The 12,740-nt window shown below is 36.0% G+C and overlaps 1 protein-coding gene across 1 annotated transcript; it reads right to left on the reverse strand.

Moving 5' to 3' along the window:
• Positions 1–454: 454 nt before the first annotated feature.
• On the reverse strand, positions 455–11,524 carry LOC103946285 (phospholipid-transporting ATPase 3-like). Its single transcript, XM_048585130.1, has 27 exons — positions 11,345–11,524; positions 10,478–10,543; positions 9,977–10,038; positions 9,480–9,561; positions 9,158–9,268; positions 8,002–8,079; positions 7,749–7,845; positions 7,437–7,543; positions 7,028–7,093; positions 6,484–6,605; positions 6,259–6,358; positions 6,078–6,155; positions 5,861–5,977; positions 5,094–5,243; positions 4,846–4,950; positions 4,381–4,523; positions 3,962–4,063; positions 3,786–3,849; positions 3,482–3,694; positions 3,071–3,236; positions 2,852–2,931; positions 2,507–2,746; positions 2,032–2,253; positions 1,785–1,952; positions 1,294–1,644; positions 1,108–1,214; positions 455–1,005 (listed from the first exon to the last, which is right to left on the reverse strand). Exons 1-27 carry the CDS (start codon positions 11,522–11,524, stop codon positions 708–710), a joined length of 3,675 nt encoding a protein of 1,224 aa, XP_048441087.1. The 3' UTR covers positions 455–707.
• Positions 11,525–12,740: the final 1,216 nt, after the last annotated feature.

Consider the following 12,740-nt stretch of genomic DNA (forward strand, 5'->3'; position numbering starts at 1 on the left):
TATGTAAGGGTATACTTGTATGTAAGGGTGTACTTGTTATTTGAAAATTTCATTAAATGGACATCATCACTAAGCTTTGAAAAAAAAAAAAAAAAACTTTTTTTAGAAGCATGGTAGAACACATTTTTTTTCGTTTTACCATACACATTTGATGTTCCAGATTTGTTAATAAACTGCTTTCTTTAGAAAAGCACCACAATCCTAATCCAGGCTTACAAAGACGCTTTGATTGATAAATCCCTTTGATCTGCTCTTTTTCCTGAATGAAATTTCACATTTTAAGTCAAACGACGTCGTTGTTGAGCCAATGTGATGCATTGTGTTGATAGCGTTTAGGGTTCGTAAGCGAAAACCCAAGAACTTGATGCAGCGGATGTTGAAAATTACGAAGCGAAAAATGATACGTAGAAAACTATAGGACAAAGATACAACCTCAATTGAGAAAAAAGCGATCGACAACGAAAAATGGTTGAAATTTAGTTTCCCTTACACCGGAAACGAAATGTTCTTCTCTAAGTTGAACCACTTCATGTAAATGTACAACCGTGACAAGCCTGGACATACCACTACAGTTCCCCAACACATAAAACAGATACTGGATATATCAAAAGAGCTAGAACTACGGATGATATGGCACAGCTACTTACAAATTTTCCTACCCCTCAACGTCGAAATGACAATTTATACAAAAATCTTCTTAATCTGGTTTATTTCTTTTTCGGTGTCCTTTTCATGCTGGCTCTTCGAGCGACATCCCATGCTTTTTGAGGGGCATGGACTCCCAGCTGGGAAGCGAAAAATGATTCGTATCCAGGCGAGTCAAAAGCAAATCCAGTGTGTTTTGATCCCTCCCTGGGGAGTTGAGCTACGGCAAAGCTCCTTGCCTCAGCTGGTGTGAGCTGGTTTCCGATTTCCAGTAAATCTTCCCTGCTTCTACCTTCGGGCTCATGCCTGTGAACTTCCTGAATTATTTGATAATCGAACGGGAAGAACCATCTCTGGATCCTGTATCCAAAAAACATCGATTAATTCATCAAATAACAAAGGGAAACCACCCCTCCCCCTATTGAAAAGCTGCAGATTGCAACGGAGATCTCATTTTCTTACCCTTGGTAAACGAAGTCGCCAAAAAGTGCAAAAACTGGGACTAGCAGAAGTGTAAAGTAGAAATAGAAGGTACTCATCAGGACGTATATGACGTAATAAAGATTTTTCTGCAGTACAAATAAATCAGTTAATATCTCAAATCAAAATCTCCACGAACAAACCAAATACGAAGATAAAGAGACCCACCTTCTGGTCTATGATACAATATACGAAGATAAATATAAACCACGCTGCAATGCTTCCTCCAACACTAATATAATGCCACCTTGTGATTGAATTGCACATCATAATCAAACGAAAGTTGACTGTCACTACAACACAAGTAAAGGCCATTGTGCTGACATCCCAAAGTCCAAACATCTTTCCGGATGAATTTTGACCACGATCACTCGAGGAAGTGACAAAATAATAGAAGATTAAGGATTGGTAAACTGAGAAGAAGCCCCATACGGCCACAACCCTCCATTTGAAAAATGCATTTCTTATTCCCTCCTTGTATAGTTCAGGGTACTTCTTGGAGAGGGCTGCACTGACATCCTGATGATAAAGAACAGAAGTTGACAAAAAAAGAGTTTATACGCCTCGTCCACAAATAAAGCAACGGCCCAAACAATAATTTCTCCCAGGGCGCAATTTAAGAAAATTGGTATTATTGAGTGTATGGACAGATACAATACCTTGTCAAAAAGCCCGACAATGATTACAGGCAAGGCTGTGAATATGACATTATACAATGACTGAAACCAATCATCGTAGAATCTTTGACCAGAAAATCCAGTTTGGAAGGTGAACCAAAATTGAGTCAATGTGAATGTAAGATTCTTGTAAAAGAAGTATGTAATAACCTGAAAAATGCAATAAGATTTGTCAGCTCGTGCCCACCCGACAAATGTTAAAGTTTTGAAAGTTACCAGAAATCCATACCTTGCATAATCTAATATATGACCACCGTCCATGCACAAGCAGTAAATCAGTAAGAAAACGGAACTGGGCAATAGCAAAATCACTAGCCATCACTGCTTGCATTCCTTCTTGCCCACTTATTCCAACGCCAACATGAGCAGCTTGGATCATGCTTACATCATTGGCACCATCACCAATGCTCAGTGTTATCTTCTTTGCACCTTTTTTTACCATACTTGTCACCTAAAGACAGTGGCAATGTTATTAGTAAACTACATAAATATTATATATATTAGAGACAAAATTTTAAGAACTAAAACTCGTTTCCTTATGCTTCTCTAGTGCAGATATTTTAGCAACGTTACATCCTTAATTAAACCATGTTAAACAGAAATAGAAATTCATAAAGGTACTATATAATTCAATTCCATTTTCATCACAGGCTTATTACTCAAACACATAATCTTAAGAGTTAAAATTCCATTGGAAAACTCACCTGTGCTTTCTGTAAAGGGGAAACCCGACAGCAAACAACTGAGTTACAATTCAAGCTCAAGTTCAGTAGCGTCACTCGTAGAATGGGGTCTAAGGCATACATCAAGCACTTCCCATCTATTACAAGTGCTAGTTTTGGGTGAGACACACTGCGAAGATAGTTCTGCGCTTCCTCAAGGCACCTCCTTAGTTGTTTTTTTACTTCTTCTCTAATGACACGTGCAATTTCCACTTGGTCTCCCTAACACCAGAATCAGAACGTATATGTAAGTGGAAAATATCATGGTTGATAGTGATTCTAATGTATGTAAAGGCTATACGTGCAAGCTAATAACTTTTTGCTTACCCTGTCCTCAACTTCCCTAATCAAATCAGTTTCTGAACTGATAATGAACTGTTTCATTTCATTGTTGATCAAATTGCAGGCTGCAGCAAATTTAAGGAAAAAAAAAGAAAAGATAAATGATATCAGAGAGAGAGAGAGAGAGAGACCAAAAGAGTGATGGTGAGTGAACAAAGGTGAAGGGAATAAAGAAGCCCCAGCTCTCATAAGATACCAACTCACCATAAGCTATATTTATTGCAGTTTCCATCTTGTCCCCCGTTAGCACCCAAATCTTAATACCAGCTCTTGATAGAGTCTCAATGCAATTTGGAACTCCTTCTTGAAGCTTGTCTTCAATGGCAGTGCATCCAATCAAAATGAGATCTTTCTCTATGAGTTCTGCCACCTTCATTGATTTCAAAATTATTTTCAATAATTAATACCAACATCAATAAATAATGAGAGAGAGAGAGAGAGAGAGAGAGGGGGGGGGGGGAGGGGTTGGTTGTTAAAACAAAAACGAAATGGATGCATAGAAGAATAAAACAGAAAACGACTCAAAGAAATAAGGGTAATGAAGTTATAACAGTTCATGCCAAATCTCGAAAGTGACACCACTATACTACCAAAACCAGATTCAACAGAACATACCTCATCCAACTTCTTTTCACGATCCCTTAGAGAGGATTTAGCCTGAATAAATTTCTCATTCCAGCTTTCATATGTATCAGGACTTAAATCTCTATAGGCCAGGCAAAGAGTACGCAATCCAGCAGATCCAAATAATTCCAAGTGTTCCCTAGACACTTTTTTCAAATCATCTTGTCCATATGCCAATCTCTCGTAGATTACATTATCAGCACCCTGTCAATAACAGGTTCCTGACATAATGTTAATTTATTTGCCAACTGCTCAGCAGTTTTCATCAAATATAAAAGCCTCAATACGGTATTACCTTGCAGTACAAAACAAGCCTGCCATCCGTGTAACGGCATACAACAGACTGACGCTTCCTCGTACTAGTTAATCAATAGAAATTGCAATAAATGTTAAGTCAATCAACCATGAAATTATATAAGTACGTGGCCCAAAAAATAAAAGTGAACAAATGTGTTCAAGGACATAACCCACCTATTAAATTCAAGTACATTGAGAATCTCGTAAGACACATCTTGGACTTTACCGACTTTCTCGGTGTGAGATTCACGCACATATATTGTTGTCGGTGTACGTCTGAGAAAAAGGAAGATATCTACTTTAAATTAAGCTAGACTAACTGATAACAGCTCTCTCAAAGCACTTCTAGCAGAACCAGAAAAAGAATGGAGAGCAACATTTTATTAGTACAAATAAATAGACACCATTCAAACATTTGAAATATAGATCGGATGGAAACAAATTCATGGATCAAATAAAAAAAGGTTGGTGTTAAAGGATGTGAAACTGAGCCTCCCTTCACACATCTGTCACTATGTGGCTTAAATGTTGAAATATACACAAGTATGACAATAGCAATCCCAGTCAATAGGACAGAACTGAGAATTGTATACCTGTAAAAGAAGAAGCCAAAGTTCTTTGCAGCAATTACCAAAGCAGACTCATCAGGGGATGCAGCTTGATATGTGATTTTTTCCGGGGACTCATCACCCTCAGGAAGCACCGTGTGACATATAGCAAGGCATCTGAAGAATTCCTACCAATAGAACAAAATCTATCAATATAAGTATTATAATATGCCTTTCTGGTAAGTTAGAGAATCAGAGAAACTAATTTAGCCGTCAAAAGAATAATCCTGTATGGAATTCCCTCTAAGAAAATAAACTCCCATAAACCCTACAGACCCATAAAACAAGATGCAAAGAGAAAAACTACAAGAGAGTGCAAACAGCTACATAATCCCCTAAAACAAAAGGAGAAAAAGAACTTCCAACATTTAGCATGCTGCATGTAGCTCCACACCTCAGTAACGATGACAAAAATATTTCATTATACTTCTAACAAATAAAAAAATCTACCTTACAAAGATCAGGATTAGGCTCATTCCTCCAACCTCCTCGCATAAGCTTAGGATCATCAAAGTTAAATCCCTTCTCATGGGCTGCATTGCCTGAATTGTACCCCTTTAAGGAACAGTGAAATCATAACTTCATTAAGAGGGAAATTTTCTATCTCATATATAAAATAATTATATCATATAATATAAATGTGTATAGAGAAAGAGAGAGAGAGAGAGAGAGAGAGAGAGAGAGAGAGAGAGAGATACCTCATCAAGTTTTATACCATTCCGCTCTGCTATTCCCCTTTCAATTTCAGTGATACCAGTTCCATAGACCTCCCCTCCAATTGAACACTTAAAGAACTCCATCAAGTTTCTTGTTAGAGTTCCAGTTTTATCAGAAAAGATGTATTCCACCTGACCAAAGGATAGACTGTCACCATTAATAAAAGCAAATTGATAAAGATTTCAATAAAAACATTCCTCAGTTATACTAAAATAGTGCAAATTTTTCTAATTGCGCAGAGGAAGTAATAAATAGCATAGTTAGTAAATTCGAGTATTATAGACTACATGTTTATAAAAAAAACTTCCCTTTTCCATACATGTATTAATGATTTGTTAAATTGCACGTTTTTTAAAACTCCAGCGTACAATACACGTACTTTTCATGTTTAAAACACATTATTTTCACACATTTTTCGTTAATTTACATATAAAATTCAAGCATTCTACCCGTATTTTAACATATTGAATAAATAAAGGGAGACCCAAGCCAACAAGGCTCCCCGATAAAAATGTCTAAAAAATTTTAAATAAATATTAGTTAAAAAGTATCGGCCGAATTTTTTTAAGTATTATTTTAACAAAGTTGCCGAATAATGCAGTACGTATTTTTCACGTTACTAACTGTGATAAATAGTAATAAGATTACAAAGTAAACAAAAATAGTAACAAATAATTGTTTTCCCCAGAATAAATTAGAGAGAAAAAAAACCTTGTGCTATTAGAATACAAGTTAGGGATTAACTTACCTGTCCAAGTTCCTCATTCAAATTCGAAGTCCTAGCCAAAGCAGGGGTATTGCTTTCGACATGGTACATACGCAAGTCATTATTGATATATTGGGTAGACTGGATAAATTTGATCATCTGCAATCCATAAAATATTTTAGTAGAGTTTTCTACCCATCAAAAATAGCATTATACATTTAAGTAGCAGGCAGATGCAGCATTGAGCGAAGAAACTTGCCTCAATGGAAACATAAAGAGAAATAGGGATTATTGTTGAGTACAAAGTAATGAGGGTAAACATCGTCAGAAGGATAACCTATAAGACCGATAAACAATATAATCAAAAATATATAGTACAACATGAATTACTCAAAGAAATCCACTCTACAACAATTATTCTGCTGAAGCTAGAATGCTACCAGAAAACGGTTATTAGGGTCAAATGAGCTGTATGATGAGTCAGCATTCTTTTTCCCCCGGAGACCTAAGTAGTAGTACTTGTGGTTGATGAATACACCACTACAGAATTTCATAAACCAAAAACATCATCATGATGTGGAAAAAAAAATGTAAAGAATTTGAGTGGAAATATAAATTTCAAAGGAAAATACATAATCAAATTACAGGATAGCATATTCTCACACCTGCCAATAGCTCCAATCAAACACAACATAAAGAGAAAAGCAAAAAGTGCGAGTATCAGTTTGTCAAGTTTCCTCTCCAGTGTACTTCTTTTCGAAGGAACATTCATGGCATTCATCATAACCTGCAAACGAAAATAGAAGATTACCAATAATTCATTAGTATGGACAGAATATACATAATGAAGGAGGAGGAGGAGGAGGAGGGAAAACGGTGGGTACCAATAGGATAAGATGAAAATGCAAGTAGCTTCTTATAACACACATGAAACATACTATAAAATTAAGGACTTGATACCCTTCAGAATCAAAGAGAAACAACTAAGAGGAATGGGAGATGTAAAAAAAGCATGTGTAAGACAATAGCACAAAAGTACTTTTTTCTGAAGGGGAATCCAAGTCACAAACATCTACTGAAGTAAGAACACTGACAGACAGAAGGAAACTGCTCCAAGAATTCACGTTTACTACACTCTACACATGTAAACATAAAGGTTGGGAGTTAAAATAAGAGGCATTTAATTTACTCCACTTCTTGATAACATACCTTGGTTTCATGACCTGTAAATATAACAGTCGCAACAATGTACTCAGTATTCCTGAGACTGCAACCCTGTAAAAATATAGCAAAGTCGCAATTCCAATGAGTTTTCCAGGTCAATTTCACAGGTATATAGGAGAGCCGAAATCAAATCAAACAAATGATACAAGACCATTAGGGATCAATAATACAAAGATTAACATGGTTCACAACTCTAAAATTAGTAGTTGACAAAAAACAATTCATGCACACCAACTAGTTCCACAGAAAATTGATATGCAAGATTGTAAAATGTAGACCATTTTTATCAGCTACAAGTAACTGTACAGCAAAAATGAGTGCAAATCCATGAGAAGCTATTAAAATCACGTTCTAAAATAAATTCCATTACTGAGAAACAAAAACAATATCATACTCGCAGCAAAAGTTGGTTTGGAGATAGAGGTAATGTCTGCTTGTCAATAATGAGATTTCCAGTGAAGGTGTACAATGAATTGTTAGGTTGTTCACACTGCACTTCTCCTGCAATTAGGAATTAAACGTTCATCAGTAAGGCATTCATCAGAATCATCACAACTGCAACAAATGACTCATCAATTTAGCAATCAAATTTCACACCCATCGCATTTAACAAGATTACTTAAATCATTGTTTGAAGAACACTCAAGTATATGAATGTACAATTATAAAGACTTGCTGAATGGCAGGTTAACAGGAAATACTAAACCTTTGAATTCAGATGCTTTCTCAGGAGTCGAGTAATCCCAAGTCTTTTCTAATGCTTTTCGGATCTTCAAATTAGTCTCCCCGTCCAAATTTGCAGTCTGTTACAAATAAAAAATAAAATAAAAATAAAAAACAAAAAGCAAACAAACAAAATATTTCACTTATTATTTATTTTGAAAAAGGGTGAGTCCATCCATGTTAAACATGGCACTACTGAATATTCAAAAATTAAAAGAGATGAAAGAATCAAAGACCTCAATGTAGCAGACACCATCGGGGTTTGTACCAGCAAGAAAAAGCAGATCTGCAGGGAAATATCCGTTCTGCTTGATCTGAAACCAATACAAAAACATCAGGTTCTAGGTAGTGCCAAATAACATTCCTTTTTGAATGGAAACAACATGCAAATATATAAACAGAACAATTCAAAATTTTAAATGAAAAACAGCAAACATCCAAGACAATATGCATCAAATATCTTCTGATTGCTAGAAAGAAAAAAAAAATCATCATAACCATATAAAGCGTTACTCAATTCCATGTTCCTAAAACTTTGGGCAGCAAGTAAAGAGCAAGAGTGGGAGAGATGAAAAGTTACAACTAATGGGAATTTCCAACCTTCTCAGCCATCACAAGACCAAGTTTATTTAAAAACATCATCATGTTGAAGAGTTACAATTAAAGAGCACTTCCAACCAATTCAACTATCACATGGTCACGTTTGCACTTTGCACACATCATCAACAGGACAAAACCTCTCTGATAGCAACAATCTCTATTCTGCTATAGTGCCAATTCAACTATCGCGTGGTCACGTATGCACACATAATCAACATGCCAACAAGACCACGCATCAGCTGAACTGCAGCACTGAGTAGTTTCTGTCCCCCCGCCACCCTTGTTCCCACAAAGAAAAATCAATTCCCACATAATTGGGTAGTTGTCAATAGTGCCAATCATCTTGGAGACTTGTTTATCCATAGAAAAATATCAAAATATAATATGACAGAGCAAAACCCCCCAATACAGAGTTTTTAATAAAGGATGCTAGGATACGATAATTCACAAGCCTACAAAGTTCTAATGTGCAATAAACAATGATGGGAATAGAAGGGTAAATGAATAATACGATAAACTGGAGAAAAACAATCAGCAGAAAATGAATAGATGCACCATAAGGTGAAAATGAGATGGTGCTCAAATGCTTATATAATAAATGGGAATCTTTTTTTCTGCACCAGGGTTGGGTGGGTAAGGTTTTACAACATGCAACAACTATCATCATCCACAGAAGTTACAACTGATATCCATGTTACAGGATAACACAATAACCTTATAGAAGTGCATATATCATATTATGGCACATCAAATGCATTTCCAAGAGGAAACTTAAGTAAGAAGTACACTCACCCTGACAATATCTCCAACCTGCAACTTTTTCCAGGGAATACTTTCCCATTTTTGATCTTGCAAGACATCAACAGAAGCATTATTTATGGTCATATCATTCTGGAAGCGCTTCTGTTTAACATAAATTCAAAATAAAAAGATACTTAGTTAAACATTCATCCTCAGTTTCATACTTAACTGCATAAAAATAATAGATAAAACTTCAAATCACAGCTATCACACACACACACACACACACACACAGATTTGATATTGGAAATACAGAAAAACAAAAAAGGTAAAAATCAAGGCTGCAGGATATAATAAGCAGACCGGTACTCACCCAATCCTCAAATGCTTCCTTAACAAGAGAAACAAAGAGCACCAAACTCAGAGGGACCACATTGGTTACAGGATGCACAGGACTGCAATATTACACATACTTGAAAACGTTATGCTTAGAATTTAACAACTATTATAAATTATTACAGTGAATCAGTTGTAGTCAGTACCCTTCAGATTCAGTGAAGCCAAAGCAAATTTGTAAGTAATATTTCCAAAGTGCACATAAGTGTGCTAATAACAAATAAAAGAACCCAAACTGAAGAAAATAGGGTGCAAACATCTCTCCTTTATGTTTGGAAACTAAAAACAAACTTCCACTTAATAATGTGCATAACTGAATGCAAAAAATAAACAAAAAAAATGGCATCTCTTATACTCAGGTGCACATTTTCCCCTTCATAAAGGTTCTACCCCTACACATATACTGGTTTTCATGTTAAGACTTTGTAATATAACATTACAAGATAAGTACCAAACCAAATAAAGTTAAAATACCTGATTGGCGTTGTTGATAGAATTGAGATCGTAAGAAAGTACAGGTTAGCTACCCGCCTGAACTGTCAGTGTAAACAAACAATTTCTCAGGACCATAACAAAATAAAATCATAGGTGTTGGCAACTCTAGTCAATTTGTTTTATGCATATGTAACCCATCACAGAATGATATTCCTACACTTCACTACAAACAAAACAGATAAGCTTTGAACTGCATCAGCAAGCAGGTTGATTTAAAACTAAAGTCAAATTCATTGAAATTGCCCTTAATTTTAAGATTTTCAACTTTATCCACCAGGGGAATGCATCTCCTATAAACTTTTCTTATCCATCTAGTCTAGTTGTCAATACTCCAAAACAACCATAATAAGATTTAGTACACAAGCTATGGTTCTAACTTCTTATTTGGTTGGGTCAGAAATTGCCGCACCGAATCATATTATAACTTTACATTCTAATATAATCATATTCATCTATGTAGTTCAAAGGCCCGTGAATTACCTGTTCAAAGAGTCCTTTTGGCAAAAAAGTAAAGAAGTTGTACTTTGTAGTTGATATAGAATTCCCCTGGAACAATTGAATGCATAATAGTTAAAACCGTATACAAACAAAACGATGTAAGATTTAAAGTAGCAGATAACAGAACATAGATTATATATCCTATAGGTTTATAGTCAAACAACCTGTTGATGGTACATGGTGGAGCTAAAACAAAATCCTGAAAATATCCACTGTGCTAGTCAAATATTCTAGATTCTGTTATGCCAAATCCTAATCTACTGTTCTGGGATCCAGATAAAAAGTGGGGAGCTAACAGCCTAACACTCTACAAGAACAATAGTGAAGCCTCAATCAACCACAATGAGCGGAAAACTACCCACATTGATACTTCTATACAGGCGGATAATCTTGCTTGCCTATCTTTATTCCTTTTTGTTGGTAGCAGAATCCAAAAAATAATTAAATAAATTAGAAAAACACAAACACTTAAAGCAGCTTAAATTTACTTCCACAACTGCATTGCGCTTTGCATGAACATTGATCATTCCTTAGAACCATAAGGAAGCTTCATGTAGCATAAACAGCATTTTTAGCATTAAATTTTTTTTTTCCGTTACAGAAACCCTAATCTCTTCAATACCACACTATCCACTAAAAACCGACAATAACTAACCGCAACTAATTCAACGGAGAAAAAAAATAACGAAAGCAGTGAAGTTCCAATTTTCCTGGACGTTAACTGAAGAAAATCAACAATCCAACATTTCAATTTCGATTATATTCTCTCCTAATTTTCTCGGAACCCAAACAGAAAATACAGTAAACGGAGAATATGAGGACAATAGGTAGAAAAATCGAGTCACCTACCGAGAATCTGACTGGAATGTTAGCCTCGCGATCGTTGCAGAAAATAGTGCGGTGACCCGGCGCCTGTGGCTGGACTCTCCCGAGCCGAACCGTCCGAGTCGTCGACGTCCGCTCGGGCTGCGAACTCGAATTGCGACCACCCAGCCTCGCTCCTCTCGAGGACCGATTCCACCCACTCATCTTCGGCCCGATCCAAACTCAAACGACGAGTCGTCTCCAAAGAATAATCTCCGATCGGACCCTCAATCGTCCACTCCCCTATTTCTCGCCGGTAAAAGGTGGTTCAAAACGCTTCGTCCAACGGTGCCGGAGGAAGTGCGTCCGTATTCAACGCCCCCTCAAACCTGCTTTCATTTTTCTTCCTTTTTTTTGTGTTTGAATTTTCTTTTTCGCGTAGACCGTGAATGAGGTAATTTCTCAGCGCGAGTACTCTGTGCGCGTATGGCGAGATCTGGCGGCTTTCTAGATGTGGTGACTGGTGAGGAACCGAGGAGAAGGACTGTGACCTGACGCGCGAGTGGGAGCGTGGTGTTTGAAGGGTTAATACCTTAAGCGCAAAGCAGGACCTGGTTCTCCCAAATTTCTATGCGGCGTCGTTTGGTTCGCCGTTGGTAAATGTAACGGTTAGTTCAGACTCGGAAGAAGACGCGGGTCGTGGCGGTCTTGGGGGCCTGGGGCGGTTGACGGACTTTTCTAACTACCCCTTTACGTTAGATTTTATGGGGCACATTTAGGATTTAATACCATTTTTTATAAGATGATTTAATAGCATTTTTAAACCTTTTTATTTTTGTATTTACAAGGCTCTTGCCACATAGAAGAAAAACTTGTGTGAGACTTCTAGTGGATTTTGCTGAGTGACACTACAATCTAGTCAAAACTTATCATCTAATAAGTTTAAAATAGAGTACCATTTTATCATTTTTTTTATTTTAAAATTTTCATAAGCATCTCTTGTGGCAAATTTTATTTATTTTTTATAAATATATATTTTTAAAAGAATAACACTAGAGAGATCAAAATTTTAAACGAACTTGCAAATTAAATGAGATGTCACCAATAAGAATGAAGTATGTTAATCGATACTTAATCAATAATCTAATCATCTATATACACATCGTTTGGTTTAAAAAATTTAATCTTGCTAACATTACTCCTTGAAAAATAATGAATTTATATGCAACCCACAGTCTCTATACGTAATTTGGGTCTATTACATTTAGTAAAAATTTCCATCATATTCATGTGATTTAACTGAAAATGTCAAGTAAATTATTACCTTGCCTGTGACTATTTTGGTCTACAATTGTTGCAAAAACCTTATCTTAAATCTCATAAAACCTCAATTAAATAAGAGCATTAATTTTTACAGTCGAAGTTACAAATTTTGAATTCT

The sequence above is a fragment of a genome, unplaced genomic scaffold (genome assembly GCF_019419815.1).
Source record: "Pyrus x bretschneideri cultivar Hongxiangsu unplaced genomic scaffold, Pyrus_bretschneideri_v1 Contig22, whole genome shotgun sequence".
NCBI lineage: Eukaryota > Viridiplantae > Streptophyta > Magnoliopsida > Rosales > Rosaceae > Pyrus > Pyrus x bretschneideri.